Genomic DNA, 16,386 nt, shown 5'->3' on the forward strand with positions numbered 1-16,386 from the left:
TATTCTTGGAATTTATCCATTCTTGTAATGTAGGAAACATAGCAACCAATTTGTGCACAGTAGCTGTTTGTATCCTACAAACAGTGATGTGATAATGGAGGCAGATAATCATTGACAGGCTGGCAATAACATCTTTCTTGATTTCTCCATCTCCATTGTGTAGCTAGTTGGGATCGCCTCATCTGGTTCCATTCCTAATTATCCAATCATAGCCAGAGAATCACTTGTAATGGCCTCCCTACCAGTTCCTACACCATTAACTCTGGAATTCCCAAATCCCATATTTCTTATTTCCGTGTTGCACCACAGTGACATCATCTCAAAACAAATCATGTGTGTTAACGATAACCTGCCCTACCTCACCACCAACTGTTTTGACCCCTCTGCTGCCTTTCATTTGTCACGCTTCTTGTCTGACATCAAGTATCGGATGAACATAAATTTTATGAGTCAAATATTGGGAAGACCAAAGCCACAGAGTTTGGTCCCTACCAAATCTCCCATTTCATCACAATCCTGCACCTCTGCGCTTGGCAACTCTGAGGCTGAACCAGACTATTTAAAACCTTGGTGTCATATTGGTGAGATTTCAACCATAAATTTGCCCCAATCACCAAAACAGCCAACTTCCACTGCTGTAACATCATAGAATAGAATCATAGAATTCCTACAGTGCAGAAGGAGGCCATTCGGCCCATCGAGTCTGCACCAGCTGTCTGACAGAGCATCTTACTCAGGTCCACCCCATTCCCATAACCCTGTTAATCCCCCTAACCTGCACACCTTGGGACACTAAGGGGCAATTTAGAGTGGCCAATCCACCTAACCTTCACATCTTTGGACACTATGGAGCATTTTGTTTTACCATGGCCAATCCACCTAACCTGCACATCTTTGGTCTGTGAGAGAAGACCAGAGCACCCAGAGGAAACCCACACGGACACTGGGAGAACATGCAAACTCCACACAGATAGTTACCCGAGGCCGGAATTGAACTTGGGTCCTTGGCGCTCTGAGGCAGCAGTGCTAACTACTATGCATCTCCGTCCCTGCCTCAGCTCATCTGTTGCTCAAATACTCATACATGCCTTTGTTGCCTTCAGACTTGACTATTGAAATGTTCTCCTAGCTGGCCTCTGATCTTTCATCCAAACCTCTACTGCCCTTATCCCAACTCCCATCAAACTGTTCCAGTACAAGTATAGCACTGATATCTAACTGGCAATGTAGAAAATTGCCCTGATATGCCCTTTTCACAAAAAGCAGGACAAATGTAACCTGGCCCGTTACCACCCCATCAATCTACTCTCCGTTGTCAGCAAGTGATGGATAGGATTGTTGACTGATATCAAGTGGCACTTGCTCAGCATGGGTTCCACCAGGGACGCTCTGCTCCTGATCTCATTGCAGTCTTGATCCTAACATAGACAAAGGGGCTGAACTGCACAGGTGAGGTGAGAGTGACTGGGCTTGACATCCAGGCAGCATTTGACTGAATGCGACGTCAAAGAACCCTAGCAAAACTGAAGTCTGCGGGAATATGGGATAATTCTGCTGATTGGAATCCTATCCAGAAGATGGTTGTGGTTGTTGGAGGCCAATCACCCCAGTCCTGGAGCATCGCCGCAGGAGTTCCTCGGGCGTTTCTTAACCCCAGCCAACCTCAGCTGCTTCATCAATGATCTTCCCTCCATCATAAGGTCTGAAGTAGGGATGTTCACTGATGACTGCAGTGCACAATATTCAGCACCATTTGTGACTCCAGCAATACCACAGCAGTCCATGTCCAAATGCAGCAAAGATGTGGACAATATTCGGGCTTGGGCTGATGAGAGGCAAATAGCATTGACACAGCAGTGCCAGTCAATAACCATCTCCAAAAGAGAGATTCTAACTATTTCCCCTTGACATTCAATGGAATTACAATTGCTGAATCTCCATTATTTCAACATCCTGTCAGTTACCATTGACCAAAATCTGAACTGGACTAGCCATATAAATATTGTGGCTACATAGCAGGTCAGAGGCTGAGAATTCTGCAGAGAGTAGCTTGCCTTCCTGGTTCCCCAAACCATCTGCAAGACAAGTCAGGAATGTGATGAAATACTCCCACTTGCCTGGATGAGTGCAGCTCCAACAACAGTCAAGAAGCTCGAGACCATCAAAACAAAGTAACCCCCTTGTTTGGCACCCCATCCATGCCACCTTAAGCATTCCCTCCTCCCACCCCTGGCTAACAGTGGCAGCAGAAACATTGCAGCAATTCACCAAGGCTGCTTCGCCAGCACCTACCAAACCCATGACCTCTACCATCTAGAAGGCAGATGCATGGGAACACTACCATCTGCAATTCCCCTCCACGCTACTCACCACCCTGAGTTGGAAATATATTGCCTTTGTTTCATGGTCGCTGTGTCAAATTTATGGGCACTCCCTTCCTAACAGTATTGTGTACCTAGATGAACCTCAGCGGTTCAAGAAGGCAGCTCACCACCACCTTCTCGAGGGCAGTTAGAGATGAGCAACAAAAGTTGGCCTTGCCAATGGGGCCCACATCCCATAAAATAATTAAGTATTCTAATGAAGAGTCGTCCATAATCTGAAACACTGTGGGCGGGATTTTATGGCCTCACTTGACCCGAGAGCAGAAAATCCTGCCCAAGGTCGACGGCCATTTCCATTGTCCGCCCCTCGTTCGCTCTGATTCCGTGGCGGGCAGGGTGGTAGAATTCCGGCAAATATCTCTTTCTCTCCACAAATGCTTCTGACCTCCATCAACATTAGGAAGAAGTGAAGTGGAAACATGCGATATGCAGTTAAGAGTGCATGTTAACTGCACAGCAAATGGCAACAGCATACATTGTACTGCATGTTCTCGTATTGTTTTGCTCAAGTTTCTTCTCCTTTTTAGGGGTTAGTAAATCAGTATTAAAGACTATGGCTGGTATGGACATGGAAAAGATCAACTTGGATTTAATAGAAGCTCTACTAGAGTGGATAGTGGATGGAAAACACAATTACCCTCCAGGTTAGTAGAGCCATGTACAGTCTACTATGCACTTACAACGGTAATTTCTAAGAGTAGCTGTTTAAGCAGCCATTGAACAATATGTGCCTGATAACTTGAATTTTACTTAGAGGTCGGTTCTACTGAAGGCAGTTGTACAGTGGAGGTGCAAATGGGGCAGTGTGCAGTTCTGCCCTCAGTGTCCCTGTAAGATGATTGTCGTGAGCTTCGTTGAACAAGAATATTTTATTGAGAGATGGGGAGAAAGAGGAAACCAAAGCTAAGAGAAAATCAATGATTCCTCGACTTCAAGACACATCACAACACTTTGAAGCTGATTGTGTTACTCCAGCAAAGCCTTTGTTTAGTTGAAAAAGGTGCAATACATGGACATGCTCCTTCTGTCTGCAAAGGACAGGGCCTTGTGTGTGAATATATGTAGCTTCTAAATGTGTTTCCTCAATGGACAGTACTTGCAATCCTGATTTATATTGAATATCAATTTTAAAATAAGTTGGGCTCGTAGTATGGCTCATTTACGAGTGCTAAAAGGGAACGTGATAGGTTGTTTCCTTTTATTAAGGAAGCTTAGTTGCTTAAAAAAAATTTATAAATCTTTGTGATTGTTAGGCATTACAAAGGTAGTGTAAAGTATGAGGATAATAGTCATGTTTCGTGATTTTGTTTTAATTTTTATTTGATTTAATTATTCCAATAGGTGCTGTCTTAATATTCTTGCCTGGCCTTGCAGAAATCAAGTTATTATATGAACAACTTCAATCCAACCCTTTCTTCAACAACAGGCGTGAAAAAAGGTTTGTAACTCAGAGGGGTAAAGTAAGAAGGGCTAATTTTTTAAGGATATCTTTGGGTGCTCTACTTTAACAAGGATAACAAGGGTCATGAAGAGATTCACTAAGATGAAACCAAAGAAAAATTAAAAGCAGAACCTCAAAGGTAGCAATCTCTGGTTTATTACCTGAGCCATGAGTAAATGTAAATAAGATTAGAGCAATGAATGGTTTGGACGAAATGGATTTTCATTCATGGAGCATTGGTACTGGGAAATGTGGGAGTTGCACTGTTGAGATGGTCCTCACCTAAACCATTCTGGCAAGTCCTATATCTAGGGCAGTGGAGAGGGCTTTGAACTATGTGGTGGGAGGAGAGGGATGTGTGAGAAGAGATGTGTAAATCAAAGAAAACAAAAGTGAGGTAATACAGCAAGGTAGTGATCTGGATAATGATGGTCCATGTTTGGCAGGAAGAGGGAGAGCCCATCAGCAGATCAGGCCAGAAATTGCAAAAATGGTAAAAGGTTAAGACTCTTATCTGAGTGCATGCAGCCTTGCTAACAAAATTGATGAATTGTCAGCCTAGATGGAAATAAATATGTATGATCTAATAACCATTATAGAGACATGTTTACAAGATGACCAGGGCTGGGACCTGAACATTGAAGAGTATTTGACATTTTGAACAGACAGGAAGCTAAGAAAATGTGATGGGGTAGCTCTGTTAATTAAAGATGTCATTAGTATAGTCGTAGTATAGTTGAAACAGCGAGAAAATGTGATGGGGTAGCTCTGTTAATTAAAGATGTCATTAGTATAGTCGTAGTATAGTTGAAACAGCGAGATGTAGAATTAGTTTGGATAGAGATAGGAATAGAAAAGTTAAGGTCATTTGTGGGAGTAGTTTATAGGCCCTCTAACAGTAGCTATGCTATAGTCAAGACTATACTGGAAAAAATAAATGGGGCGTATAAGAAAGCGTGACTAATCTATATGTAGATTTGGGCAAATCAGATTGGCAAACGTAGCCAGGAAAATGAGATTTCTTAGAGCAGTACCTTCTAGAGCCAGCCAAGGAGCAGGCCTGGTAATGTGCGATGAGACAGATTTAATTAATGACCTCATGGTAAAGGAGCCTCTCAGCGACAGTGATCGTAACATGATAAAATTTAACCTTCAGTTTGAGGGGGAGAAGTGTAGGTCTAAGGCTAGTGTTTGAAACCTAAATAAAGATAAGGGTGTAAAGGCAGAACTAGCTGAAGTGAACTGGGAAACTAGGTTAAAAATTAGGACAGTAGAGATGCAATGGCAGACCTTTAAGGAGATATTTAATAACTCGCAGGAAAGGTTTATCTCGAGGAGGAAAAAAAGACTGAGAAAAAAATCATAATCCGTAGCTAAGTAAGGAAGTTAAGGATAGTATCAAATTAAAAGAAACACTGTACAAATCTACAAAAGTTCGGGGTATATTAGAAGATTGGACAGATTTTAGAGAACCACCAAAGAATGACTATTTTAAAAGAGGAAGAAAGTAGAGTGAGAGAAATGTGGCTAGTAATATAAATACAGATATTAAGAGTTTCTACTAGCATTTAAATGGGAAAAGAGTAACTAAAGCTCTCTCTGGAGAGAGAGACTGGGGACTTGATGAAAAACAAGGAAATAACAGAGACATTGAACAGGTATTTTATGCCAGTCTTCACTGCAAAAGACTGGTATAAAAGTTAACTGTAGAACAGTAGAATCCTACAGTGCAGAAAGAGGACATTTGGCCCATCGGGTCTGCACCAACTCTTTGAAAGAGCATCCCACCCAGACTATCCCCTTCGTCTTGTCCCCGCAACCCTGTATGTATACCATGGCCAATCCACCTAACCTGCATATCTTTGGACTGTGGGAGGAAACTGGAGCACCCGGAGGAAACCCACACAGACACTGGGAGAACGTGCAAACTCCACCCAAGGCCATAATTGAACCCGGGTCTCTGGTGCTGTGAGGCAGCAGTGCTAACCACTGTGCTGTTATTTGAAAATCAAGAGGTGAAAGGGAAGGAGAAACATAAAGCAATCACCATCATCAGGGGAAAGTGCTGGGAAAATGATTGGACCAATGATTGGACCAAAAGGCTGACAAGTCCCTGGGAGCAGATGGCCTGCATCATAGAGTCTTAAAATAAGTGGCTGCAGAGATAGTAGAGGTGTTATAATCATCCAAAATTTCTTGGAATCTGGAAGAGTCCCACTGGATTTGAAAAATAGCAAATTATCTTTATTCAAGAAAGGAGAAAGCCAGAAAGCAGGAAGCTATAGGCCAATTAGCCTAGCATTTGTCATAGGGAAATTGTTAGAATCCATTATTAAGGAGATTATAGCAGGATACTTAGAAAATCATAATACAATCAGGCAGACTAAACAGGGTTTAGTGAAAGGGAATTCACGTTTAATTAATTTGAGTTCATTGAGGGCATAACAAGCAAGGTGGATGAAGGGAAGCCTGTAGATATGGTATACTTGGATTTCAAAAAAGCATTTTATAAGCTGCCACATCAAAGGTTACTAAGTCTTTATCTTGTTCTCTTGTATATCTTGTTCTCAATCAGTTTCACTATGCTGCATGTGTAATTTGCATTTTGATGTAGGATCCATATGATACGGACAGCTGATCCTCTACTTGTGGAAGTTTTAATTTTTGGTCATATGTTAATGGTAGTTGTTCCACAGAATCCAAAAGCTCTCAAAAAAAGAAAATCATAACGGAACCACCCTAGGTTCCAGCAGCTGGTTCCAAACCAACAATGGTGAGGTCGCCACTCTGGCATTTTCAGTAGAGAGAGTTCAGCACCGAGATGCAAGTTATTTTTAAACTATGTTTTTGTGGGCAATAATAAATCTAACTTGGTGTCGCTGTTTCAGAATTTCTCTTGTATTAATTCATGGCAAAACAGTATTGTCAACGAATGTTCTTCATTGACAATGAAATAAACTGGCTGTTCTCTTCCAGGTGTGTTATACACCCACTGCACTCTTCACTATCCAGTGAGGAACAACAAGCTGTCTTCTTACGTCCTCCTAAAGGAACTACCAAGATCATAATCTCTACCAACATTGCTGAAACTTCAGTCACCATTGATGATGTTGTTTATGTTATTGATTCTGGCAAGATGAAAGAAAAGAGGTACAGAATAATATTACAAAATAATTTAAGAGTTAATGGAGATGGTAAAACTGTGGGTTAGGGTGTCATCTCTTTACCTCTTGAGCAAAATTTCAATCCTGCAAAGACAACCACCTTATGTTCAGGGTTATCACTGCCATTGGTTTGGGTAGGTCTTAATCAGGAATCTAATTGACTAGTGGCTCTTGGCAATACAGCTCATCAAGTCAGGAACTTATAAGGAGGCTGATGCTCTTTGGTTGGGGTAAACCAAGGATGTGTACGAGTGGCTATGAAACTGGAGCAAAAGAACCAGAGAGATGATGAAAAGACCATTTCCTTTTGCACAACATGTGGAATGCACAGCCTGAAAGGATGGTGAATGTGCAAACTTTAGGGCTATGGAGAAATTCCAGCAGAGCAGGAATAATTAGAAAGTTATTTCAAAGAGCTGTCCCAGGCATGATGGGTCGAATCAACTCCTGTGCTCTGAGAACACCAATACTAACCTTCCTAAATGATTGAGAACATTTTCAAAATAGTTAGAACTGCCATGTGAGATACCTGCACCTAATTCAAGGAGGAAGAAAGATTTTCCATGAACATTGATACAGCAATTGGAATTAGTTTTAAATAGATGAGTGGGGGGAGAGCAGGGAAGTAATCCAATCCTAGCCAATATTGATCATAAGGCAGAAGATATTTAAGCAGTGGATGTGAATACAGAAGCCCAGAAACTTACTAATACTAAGATCCAGAAAAAAACAGACACTGGAACACAAAATGAGGCAAATCTCCAAAAAGTAACTTCTTCATGTATGATAGAAGTTACTAGAACTGGAAGTAGTTGTAGCATTAGGGAACAGTGATGTAACTGGAATGTAACAGAAGCATGACTAAACACAGAGGATGGGAATCAATTTAATATTGAGGATGTGGAGTGCTTACAGAGGTCAGAAAAGGAGGTAACAAGTAACCACATATGTCCGGGACAGTTGGGAGATAAATAAGGTTGATCTTCCTATAATCACAGAATCTTCCAGCAAACACAATGGCATTTGTTTCATCGTGCCTGTGTCAGCCCTTTGAGAGAACTATCTGATTAATCCAATTTCTCTGATGATACATTCATCATCATTTGTGCTGCAAGGTATTTTGGCTTTTGTCCTCAAATTTGAAATCTCAATGCTGTGTGGGAGTGCAATCAGTCTCGTCTGATGTGTCACATGTTTATTGACCTGCAGGTACGATCCATGCAAAGGGATGGAGAGCCTAGAGGACACCTGGGTATCGCGAGCTAATTCCCAGCAGAGGAAGGGTCGAGCTGGGCGTGTAGCTTCAGGGATCTGCTTTCACTTGTTTACCAGTCACTGGTACCGTCACCACCTCCAGGAGCTGCAGCTGCCTGAGATCAAGAGAGTGCCTCTGGAACAACTTTGTCTAAGGTTGGGGACAATTATTTATGGAGTCGCAACAGTTACAAAATAACTGTGTATGAAGAAAAAAATATTGGTTCCAACTTAACAAATCTGCAGCTGTTTAAAATGTAGAAAGAAGGAATTTGCATGTCTGTTGCATCTTTCATGACTTTGGGGTCCCAAAACACTAACATGGAAGTATTTTTGATGTGGCAGCAAATTTGTAAGCAGTTAGATTCCACAAGTGTTGTGATAATGACTGGATCGTTTGTTTTTAATGCTGATGATTTGGGGATGAATTTGACCAAGGGAGTATCCCTGCTTCTCTTCGAAATGGTCCCATGAAATCTTTGACATCCACACAAGAGAGAGGCTTCAGTTTAACGTCTCATCTGAAAGGCAAACTCTAAGCCCTAACCCTAACCTGGAGTGTCAGCCTAGATTTTGTGATCAAAACCGTAAGAGTGGGACTATAACCCAAAACCTTTTGACTCATGAGGGCTACCAACTGACCCATGGCTGACACATAGCATGTACATTCTCTGTACAGCAACCTGTACAAACCCCAAAATGAACTGAATGTGGGCAGTGTCAAACCGGACTCCACTCTGCTGCAATGCACAACACTGTGTGTTTGATGCTAAAAGTAGATGAGGATGAACTGTTTCAAATGGTAAGAGGACCGGTAAAGATTTTAAGATAATTTAAGATAATTAGCAAAAGAACCAGCAGGGAGATGAGAATTTTTTTTTTAACAAGGGATGATTTGTTCCTATGATCTGGAATGCACCACCTGAAAGGGTGGTAGGAGCAGAATCACCAATAACATTCATAAGAGAATTGGAATTAAACTAGAAAAGGAAAACTTTTCAGGGTTCTAGGATAGAGCGGAGAAGTGGAACTAATTGAACAGCTGTTTCAGGCGCAATGGACCAAATGGTCATCTCTTTTGGTTCTATAAGATGCTGACGTTTATTTAGTTTGTCCTTGTGCTGTAGATAATGTTCCATTGTGCAGAATGGTTTGCAATTTTGTAGCAACAATTGGGACTGACGAGCACAGGAGTGAGAGGTGCACACTGAGAAACTGAGCAAAAGACTCAATGTGCCCAAGAAGCAGTTGGTTTGAGGTGTCAAATTGAACTAGACCTGCCACAGCAGTAGGAGTGGGGTTATTCACCATTGGCAATCCGTAGAACAAGTATCCTCATTAGTATATTCCTATGGATGTGAATGCTATTAAATATGGAGACAGGACCACTGTAATCATAGCTATATGGTCTGCTTTCTCATTCAAAGAAAATTCTAGAATCACTTTCGAGCCAATTTTGCAATGTACTTATTGTTGTAGTGTAGGAAATATGGTAGCCAATTTGTGAACAGCCCAGTCCCAGAAACAGAAAGAGATAATGTCCAGATCTGCTTTAGCGATTTTTGGTTGAAGGATAAATATTGGCAAATCCTCCAGCTCTTCTTGGAAGTAGTCCCATGGGATTTTTAATATCCACGTGAGAGAGCAGACAGAGTCTTGGTTTAATATTTCACCTGAAAGCAAGCACCTCTGACAACGCAGCATTCCCTCAGTGCTGCACTGCAGTCTGGCAGAGGTACACGTTGTGGTGAGAATGCTGAAGGGAAATAATAATACTTGCTAAAGTAAACTGCATCAACAAAATAACTTATCTGCTCATTTTCCTTCTGATTTTTATTGCCAGAATGTGGTATTGAATATAAACCCTTTCAGTTTGCTGTCATATGTTTAAACTACAAATGTGTCCCAACACCACCCCCCCCCCCCCCCCCCCCCCCCCCCCACTGGACTAAGTTATCATTTATGACTGCAGTCTTTGAAGTCGCTTTGTAGTATGTATTCCGGACCATACTACATAGTGTTGAATATGTAGAATTTTTAAAAATGAATTTGAGTTATTTCTTTTCTCTTTGCCTAGGATCAAAGTTCTGGATATTTTTGCAGACCATCATTTGGAATCTGTTCTTTCGCGTCTGGTTGAGCTACCCATGGAAGAAGGTTTGAAAGCAGCTAAGAGTCGGCTGCAGGACCTCGGGGCCCTCACGCCAGATGAAACACTCACTCCCTTGGGGTATCATTTAGCTTTTTTGCCAGTGGATGTCCGCATTGGAAAACTAATGTTGTTTGGTGCCATCTTCCGTTGCCTTGATCCTGCTTTGACCATTGCAGCCAGCTTGGCCTTTAAATCCCCTTTTGTAAGTAAAATTGATCCTTCAGACTTGCGCTAACACACATGAAATACAGTTAAACAATAACTTCTACTGAAATATTTTGATATACAATAGTATTTTATAGTTTACTTTACTTTAGCAGCTATTCTGCATTAATCCTATTTGCTGTATTGTTGTGAAGTAATTAGCTCATGATTATAAACCCCAAAGTGCACATTTTGGTGGAATTTGTATCCTGCTGAGGCAACAGAGCAGCCCTGGAGAATGGAAGTAAAGGATCGCCCTGTACCTGCCAGGTTCCTGTACCTGGCTGGCCCTCCAGTCACATGTTGAAATGTCGTATGAAGCTCAATTCGTGGAATATCAGAACATTTCTAGATAGCAGAACAACTCTCAAAGCCATAATGCTGGGCAGCTACGACATCAGCCCTTAACGGAACCAGGCTTGCTGAGGAATCTCTACTTTGAAGCGATTAGTGCAGGCTACACATTCTGTTGGATTGGCAAGTCCAAGGACCGGCCTCAACAGTCGGCCTGGGCTTTGCCATTCTATCTGAACTAGCATACAAGTTTGACTTCCTTCCTATGGGAAATGGCAATCAACTCGTGGTTCTTCCCTTAAGTCTTATGAGTAACTAACATGCAACAGATCTAGGCTCCAGCAATGATACAGACAGATGACTTCAAAGAAGAATTCTATGAACATCTCAGCAAGATAATTTGAGGAGCACCCCATCAGGACAAACTCATCGTTCTTGGTGATTTCAATGCCCGAGTGTGCACTGACTGTAATACATGGAGAGGAGTATCAGGACACTATGGTATTGGCAGAGCAAAATCCAATGGCAAGCTCCTTGCCTCTTAAAACCATTGCAAATACAGTCTTCCAGAAAGCAGAGAAACTGTAAACAACATGGATGTACTGCAGATCCAAAAATTGGTACATGTTGGACTTGATTACCTGTAAAGACTTGCATTCCAGCCATTCTTCACATTCCAATCTGTAATTATCTTGCAGTTGTGTCCTTCCCTATATATGCCATGTTTGTGAACCTACCTCCACTCACCTGATGAAGGAGCAGCGCTCCGAAAGCTCGTGATTCCAGATAAACCTGTTGGACTTTAACCTGGTGTTGTGAGATTTCTTACTGTGCCCATCCCTATCCAACGCCGGCATCTCCACCTCATGTTGGACTATGTTATTGTACAGCAGAAAGATATCAAGTACATATGTTCTACCCGCTCCCTCAGAGGTGCAGAATGCTAGTCTGACTATCGGCTTGTCAAGATCATTGCATCTTTGAAGATTAAATCCAAGACACTTCAGCACAGAGTCGATCCTCAAAGGAAGCTTGATGTAACTGTTCTCAAAAACATGGCCAAGAGACAAGAACTAGAACATAAACTAACCACAGGAATTGCTGATACCCCAGAGGACAATATTTCCATTGAAGGTTCTTGAGGAAAAGTTAAAGGATGTTACTTGTATCATGGCATCTGAGGTCCTAGGATTCGTTCATTAGAAGCACCAAGACTGGTTTGACAACAGTGACTAAGACATAGGCAAGCTTTAGATGAAGTGCACAGCTTTTACAGATCTTTCAAAGCTGACAAGAAATTACAAGCAAGGAACACCAAATATTATCTCACAAAATACATGCTCCAGGCCAAACTGTGGGAGATGAAAAACCAAAGGCGAGGAAAAAAGTCAGATGAGCTTCAAGCAGCTGTTGATTTTAAAACAACTGAAGGCTCCATATGAATTTATTTGATCAGTTTATAGCCCTATCACCAACAGTCTGACACCAATCCTCTTAGCAGATGGCAATCAGTTCCTAATAAATAGTCATGAGATTCCCTCTCTCTCTCTCTCTGTCTCATTGGGCAGAGCACTTCAGAATTTCCTAAATTAACAATCCATAGTGTGCAGTGATATTGTTGAGTCACTTCCACAGCATTGCACTCTGGAAGAACTTGCTCTTCAAGCAGAAGACACGGAGGCTATAAAGGCTCTGAGGGTAAGTCACCAGGAGCTGATGGAATTCCACCGGAAGTATTAAAGTACAGAGAGACTCGTATGGTTGGGAAACTCGGTAGTGTCTCCTGCCTATTCTGGAACCAGGGCACTGTGCCCCACTATTACAAGGATTGTTTCCATAACTAATATCTCCAAATGGAAAGGGAGTAAGTAATATCATGTAATCAATTATTTCAATGGCTGGAAAATTTCTTGCAAGGGTTATTCTTAATCAGATTGTTGCTCACCTTATTGACACTTCGTACCTGGATTCACAGTGTGGCTTCCGTGCAGCACAGGAAACAGTGAACATGGTCTTTGTAGAATAGAATAGGGATCTCCTATATGGGGCGTTCTTTGACCTGATCAAGGCTATTGATGCAGTAAACCAGCAAAGTCTATGAAGGTTCTGCACAAATATGGCTGCCCTAAAAATGTGATGAGTGTCAGTTGCTCGTTTCACGATGGTATAATAGCCAGCGTGATGAAAGTGTTATGCCATCAGATGCCTTTTCTGTCACCAATTGCACCACACAAGGCTATATATTTGTCAAGCTGTTTCCCATATACTTTTAAGCTATGCTCCTGTACACATTCTCTTGACACAGGAGTTCACATTCAATTCAGGACAGATGGCAGGCAATCTCTGCAATTTGCAAAGGCTCGAGGCTTGCGCAATGTTTACTGAACAGCTACTGAGTGAGCCCTGGTTCACAGACAACTGTGTTGCCATAGCACATACTCTGGGAAACATTCAGCTGCTTGTTGATTGCTTTGCCCTAGCCTCATAACACTTTGGCCTGACAAGTCTAAAGAAGACCGGGATCTTGTATTAACCTTCCATTGGCCGCATATTCTGAGACCCCACAACCACCATCAACAACATACCCCCTCCATTCAGTACAGAGGTTTTGCCTTCTTGGCAGTATTATCTCGTAACACTACACTGGCTGACGGCACCAACATTAGCTCTCAAAAACAAGCTCCGCTTTCGGCAGGCTCACTTACACATGAAATTTTTCTCAAAACAAAGATCAAAGTCTACCGGGTATTGATTATTGCATCACTTTTTGTGGGTGCAAAACTTGGGCGGGCAACCAACCAGCATCACCTAAAACAACAGGAAACATTCCATCTTCGTTGTCTGATATCTATTTGCAACATCAGGTAACAGGACAAAATTCCCAGCACTGAGGTTCTTGCAAAGCATTGAGTGCATGTTCATCAGCGCTCAGTCTAGCTGGGTTGACCATGTGGTTCTCATGGAGGATTTTCGCTTGCCAAAAGCAGTACTCTACAGCCGGCTGACCATGGGAACCTGCACCACAGGACGTCCCAACTTGGATTTAAAGACAATCTGAAAGCAGACCTCGGGGCTTGCAAGCTGGATCCCAATCCATGAGAAAAAAGAACTTTGGACAAACTGAAATGGAGACGTCTCTGTCATCAAGCAATTTTGACATTTGAGGAGAACTGTCGAGTGCCTTTGATAAGTGCATCAATACCTTCATCCATTCCTCCAACACTGTCTTCATATGAAGACAATCAGTAATGCAAATCAAGACAGCCTAACATCACACATGAGACAACATCAACCAAGACTATAAATCAGTTTTTAGTTGCTGAATACTGATCTGTTAAAGATGGGAGAATCTGTCATCTGCTTTTTTTTTTGTAGGTGTTAGTTGAGGGTTGAATATTGGCCAGGACATCAGGAAAAACTCATTTGTTTTTATTCAAAGTAGTGTGGTGGGGATCTTTGACCATTTGCGAGGGTAATCAGGTTCTCAGTTTAAAGTTTTGTCTTAAAAATGCATCTCCAACTGTGCCACTCCCCCTTAATACTGAACTATAAGACCATAAGACATAGGAGCGGAAGTAAGGCCATTCGGCCCATCGAGTCCACTCCACCATTCAATCATGGTTGATTTCAACTCCATTTACCCACTCTCTCCCCATAGCCCTTAATTCCTCGAGAAATCAAGAATTTATCAATTTCTGTCTTGAAGACGCTCAACGTCTCGGCCTCCACAGCCCTCTGTGGCAATGAATTCCACAGACCTACCACTCTCTGGCTGAAGAAATTTCTCCTCATCTCTGTTCTAAAGTTACTCCCTTTTATTCTAAGGCTGTGCCCCTAATGAAGACTGAAGTGTCAGTCTTCATTACCCTCAAATTCCTGGAGTGGGACTGAAGCCAACACCATCTGTTTCAGAGGTGAGAATGTTACCACAGAGCCTAGGCTGACACCTAATTGGAGCATGCACAGTTTGTAGAGAGATGTGAAAAACTGGGTTGAACTCAAAATGATTTTCAGGATTTTTGATTTTAATTGCAATTTTCTTAGAGCAGCAAAGAAAATGAAACCTTGGGGATAATCGAGAGAATAAAACACTAATGTTTGTAGTTAAGTATTTTAATCAAATGCAGTTATTAGTTGATAAATACATTCTAAAATAAAATGCTTGTGCTGTTGAAAGGTTTCTCCATGGGACAAGAGAGAAGAAGCCAAGGCGAAGAAGTTGGAATTTGCTGTGGCTCACAGTGACTTTCTTGCTTTTCTCCAAGCCTACAAGGTAAGACAACTGAGCACTCCCTGTGTATTGTCCTCAGCATTACTCATTCCTACCAACGACTGAGCTTTCCTGTGCCAATCTGAGATGCGTTTACTTGGATGGACAATGAAGAGCAAAATTTGTTTCCAATTGATTGCTGAAGACCTTTGAACTTCTGTCTTTGAGTTCAATCTGCCCTCACTGGTATACCTTAACCATCAGGTATACCAGAACAGCAGGTGACAATTAGCCACCGGCTTTCTCTCTCCCTGTGGCTAAAAATCTGGTCTTTTGTTCACTGCCTCTCATTTAACTTTCAAAAAATAATTGTATGTATACTTGAAAAGGAAACATTTGCAGAGCTTTGGGGCAGGAGCAGGGTAATGAGACTAATGGGATAGCTTTTTCGGCAAACTGATGCATGTACAACAAACCAATTCCTTCCTTCAGTGCTGTGTGCCTCTGAAAGAACAGGATTAAAAATTCTCAATCCTAAAAATCAACACTCAAATCTACATCCTGCCACTTCTTTGGAATGCCAGTGAGTTTCATTGTTCAATGTTGATTTATTTAATTTGCACAACCTCTTGTAGCAATGTAACCACATATTAAATTTGCAATCTCAGTTGGGTAATGCTAAGTGGATGCGTGGCATTTTCCCCCAAGGGAGAGAGGAAGGATTAGAAGCTACAGTAACTCTAACATCCAAGTACACCTCCCTACCTCTTCCCAATGTAGCTTCATGTTTTTTTAAATTATCCTTGTGGATATGAAGAACACAGGGGAAGTCTCATTTCATTTTCTCCTTATGATTTTAGTTAGGGACCTCCAAGATTTGCATCAAGGAACAGTGAAGTGTGTGGTATGTGTTCACATCGGTACATGCCTTAAAGGAGATGAGGAAAGCGATGGTCATAAGAGTAACTTACAGAAGAAATGGAGCCTATCAAATCCATGCCGACTCTCAATCCAGTCAGTCTCACATCCCCCCTCAATCCCTGTAGCCCTGCAAGTTTATTTCCTTCAAGTGTCCATCTAATTTTTATTTTTAATTCATTGATTGTTTCCACTGCCACCACTTTGTGGGTCACAAATTCCAGGTCATTACCATTCGCTGTGAGCTCTTCCTCGCATCTCTTGCCCAAAACCTTAAATCGGTGCAAATTTGTGTCTCCCAGTCCTTGTACTATCAGCCATTGGAACCGTTTTACCCTGTCTACTTTATGCCAACCTGCCATAAT

General features: G+C 41.8%; 1 protein-coding gene across 3 annotated transcripts in view; it reads left to right on the top strand.

Moving 5' to 3' along the window:
• The window catches only part of dhx57 (DEAH (Asp-Glu-Ala-Asp/His) box polypeptide 57), a 79,438-nt gene that overhangs the window by 46,691 nt on the left and 16,361 nt on the right, over positions 1-16,386 (top strand). For all 3 annotated transcript variants that reach the window (XM_078230190.1, XM_078230191.1, XM_078230192.1), the window contains 6 exons: positions 2,912-3,028; positions 3,726-3,822; positions 6,802-6,975; positions 8,199-8,399; positions 10,321-10,597; positions 15,071-15,166. In XM_078230190.1, the coding sequence (XP_078086316.1) occupies positions 2,912-3,028; positions 3,726-3,822; positions 6,802-6,975; positions 8,199-8,399; positions 10,321-10,597; positions 15,071-15,166 (962 nt within the window). The remainder of the gene's footprint in view (positions 1-2,911; positions 3,029-3,725; positions 3,823-6,801; positions 6,976-8,198; positions 8,400-10,320; positions 10,598-15,070; positions 15,167-16,386) is intronic.

This window comes from Mustelus asterias, chromosome 15 (genome assembly GCF_964213995.1).
Source record: "Mustelus asterias chromosome 15, sMusAst1.hap1.1, whole genome shotgun sequence".
Taxonomy (NCBI): Eukaryota; Metazoa; Chordata; class Chondrichthyes; order Carcharhiniformes; family Triakidae; genus Mustelus; species Mustelus asterias.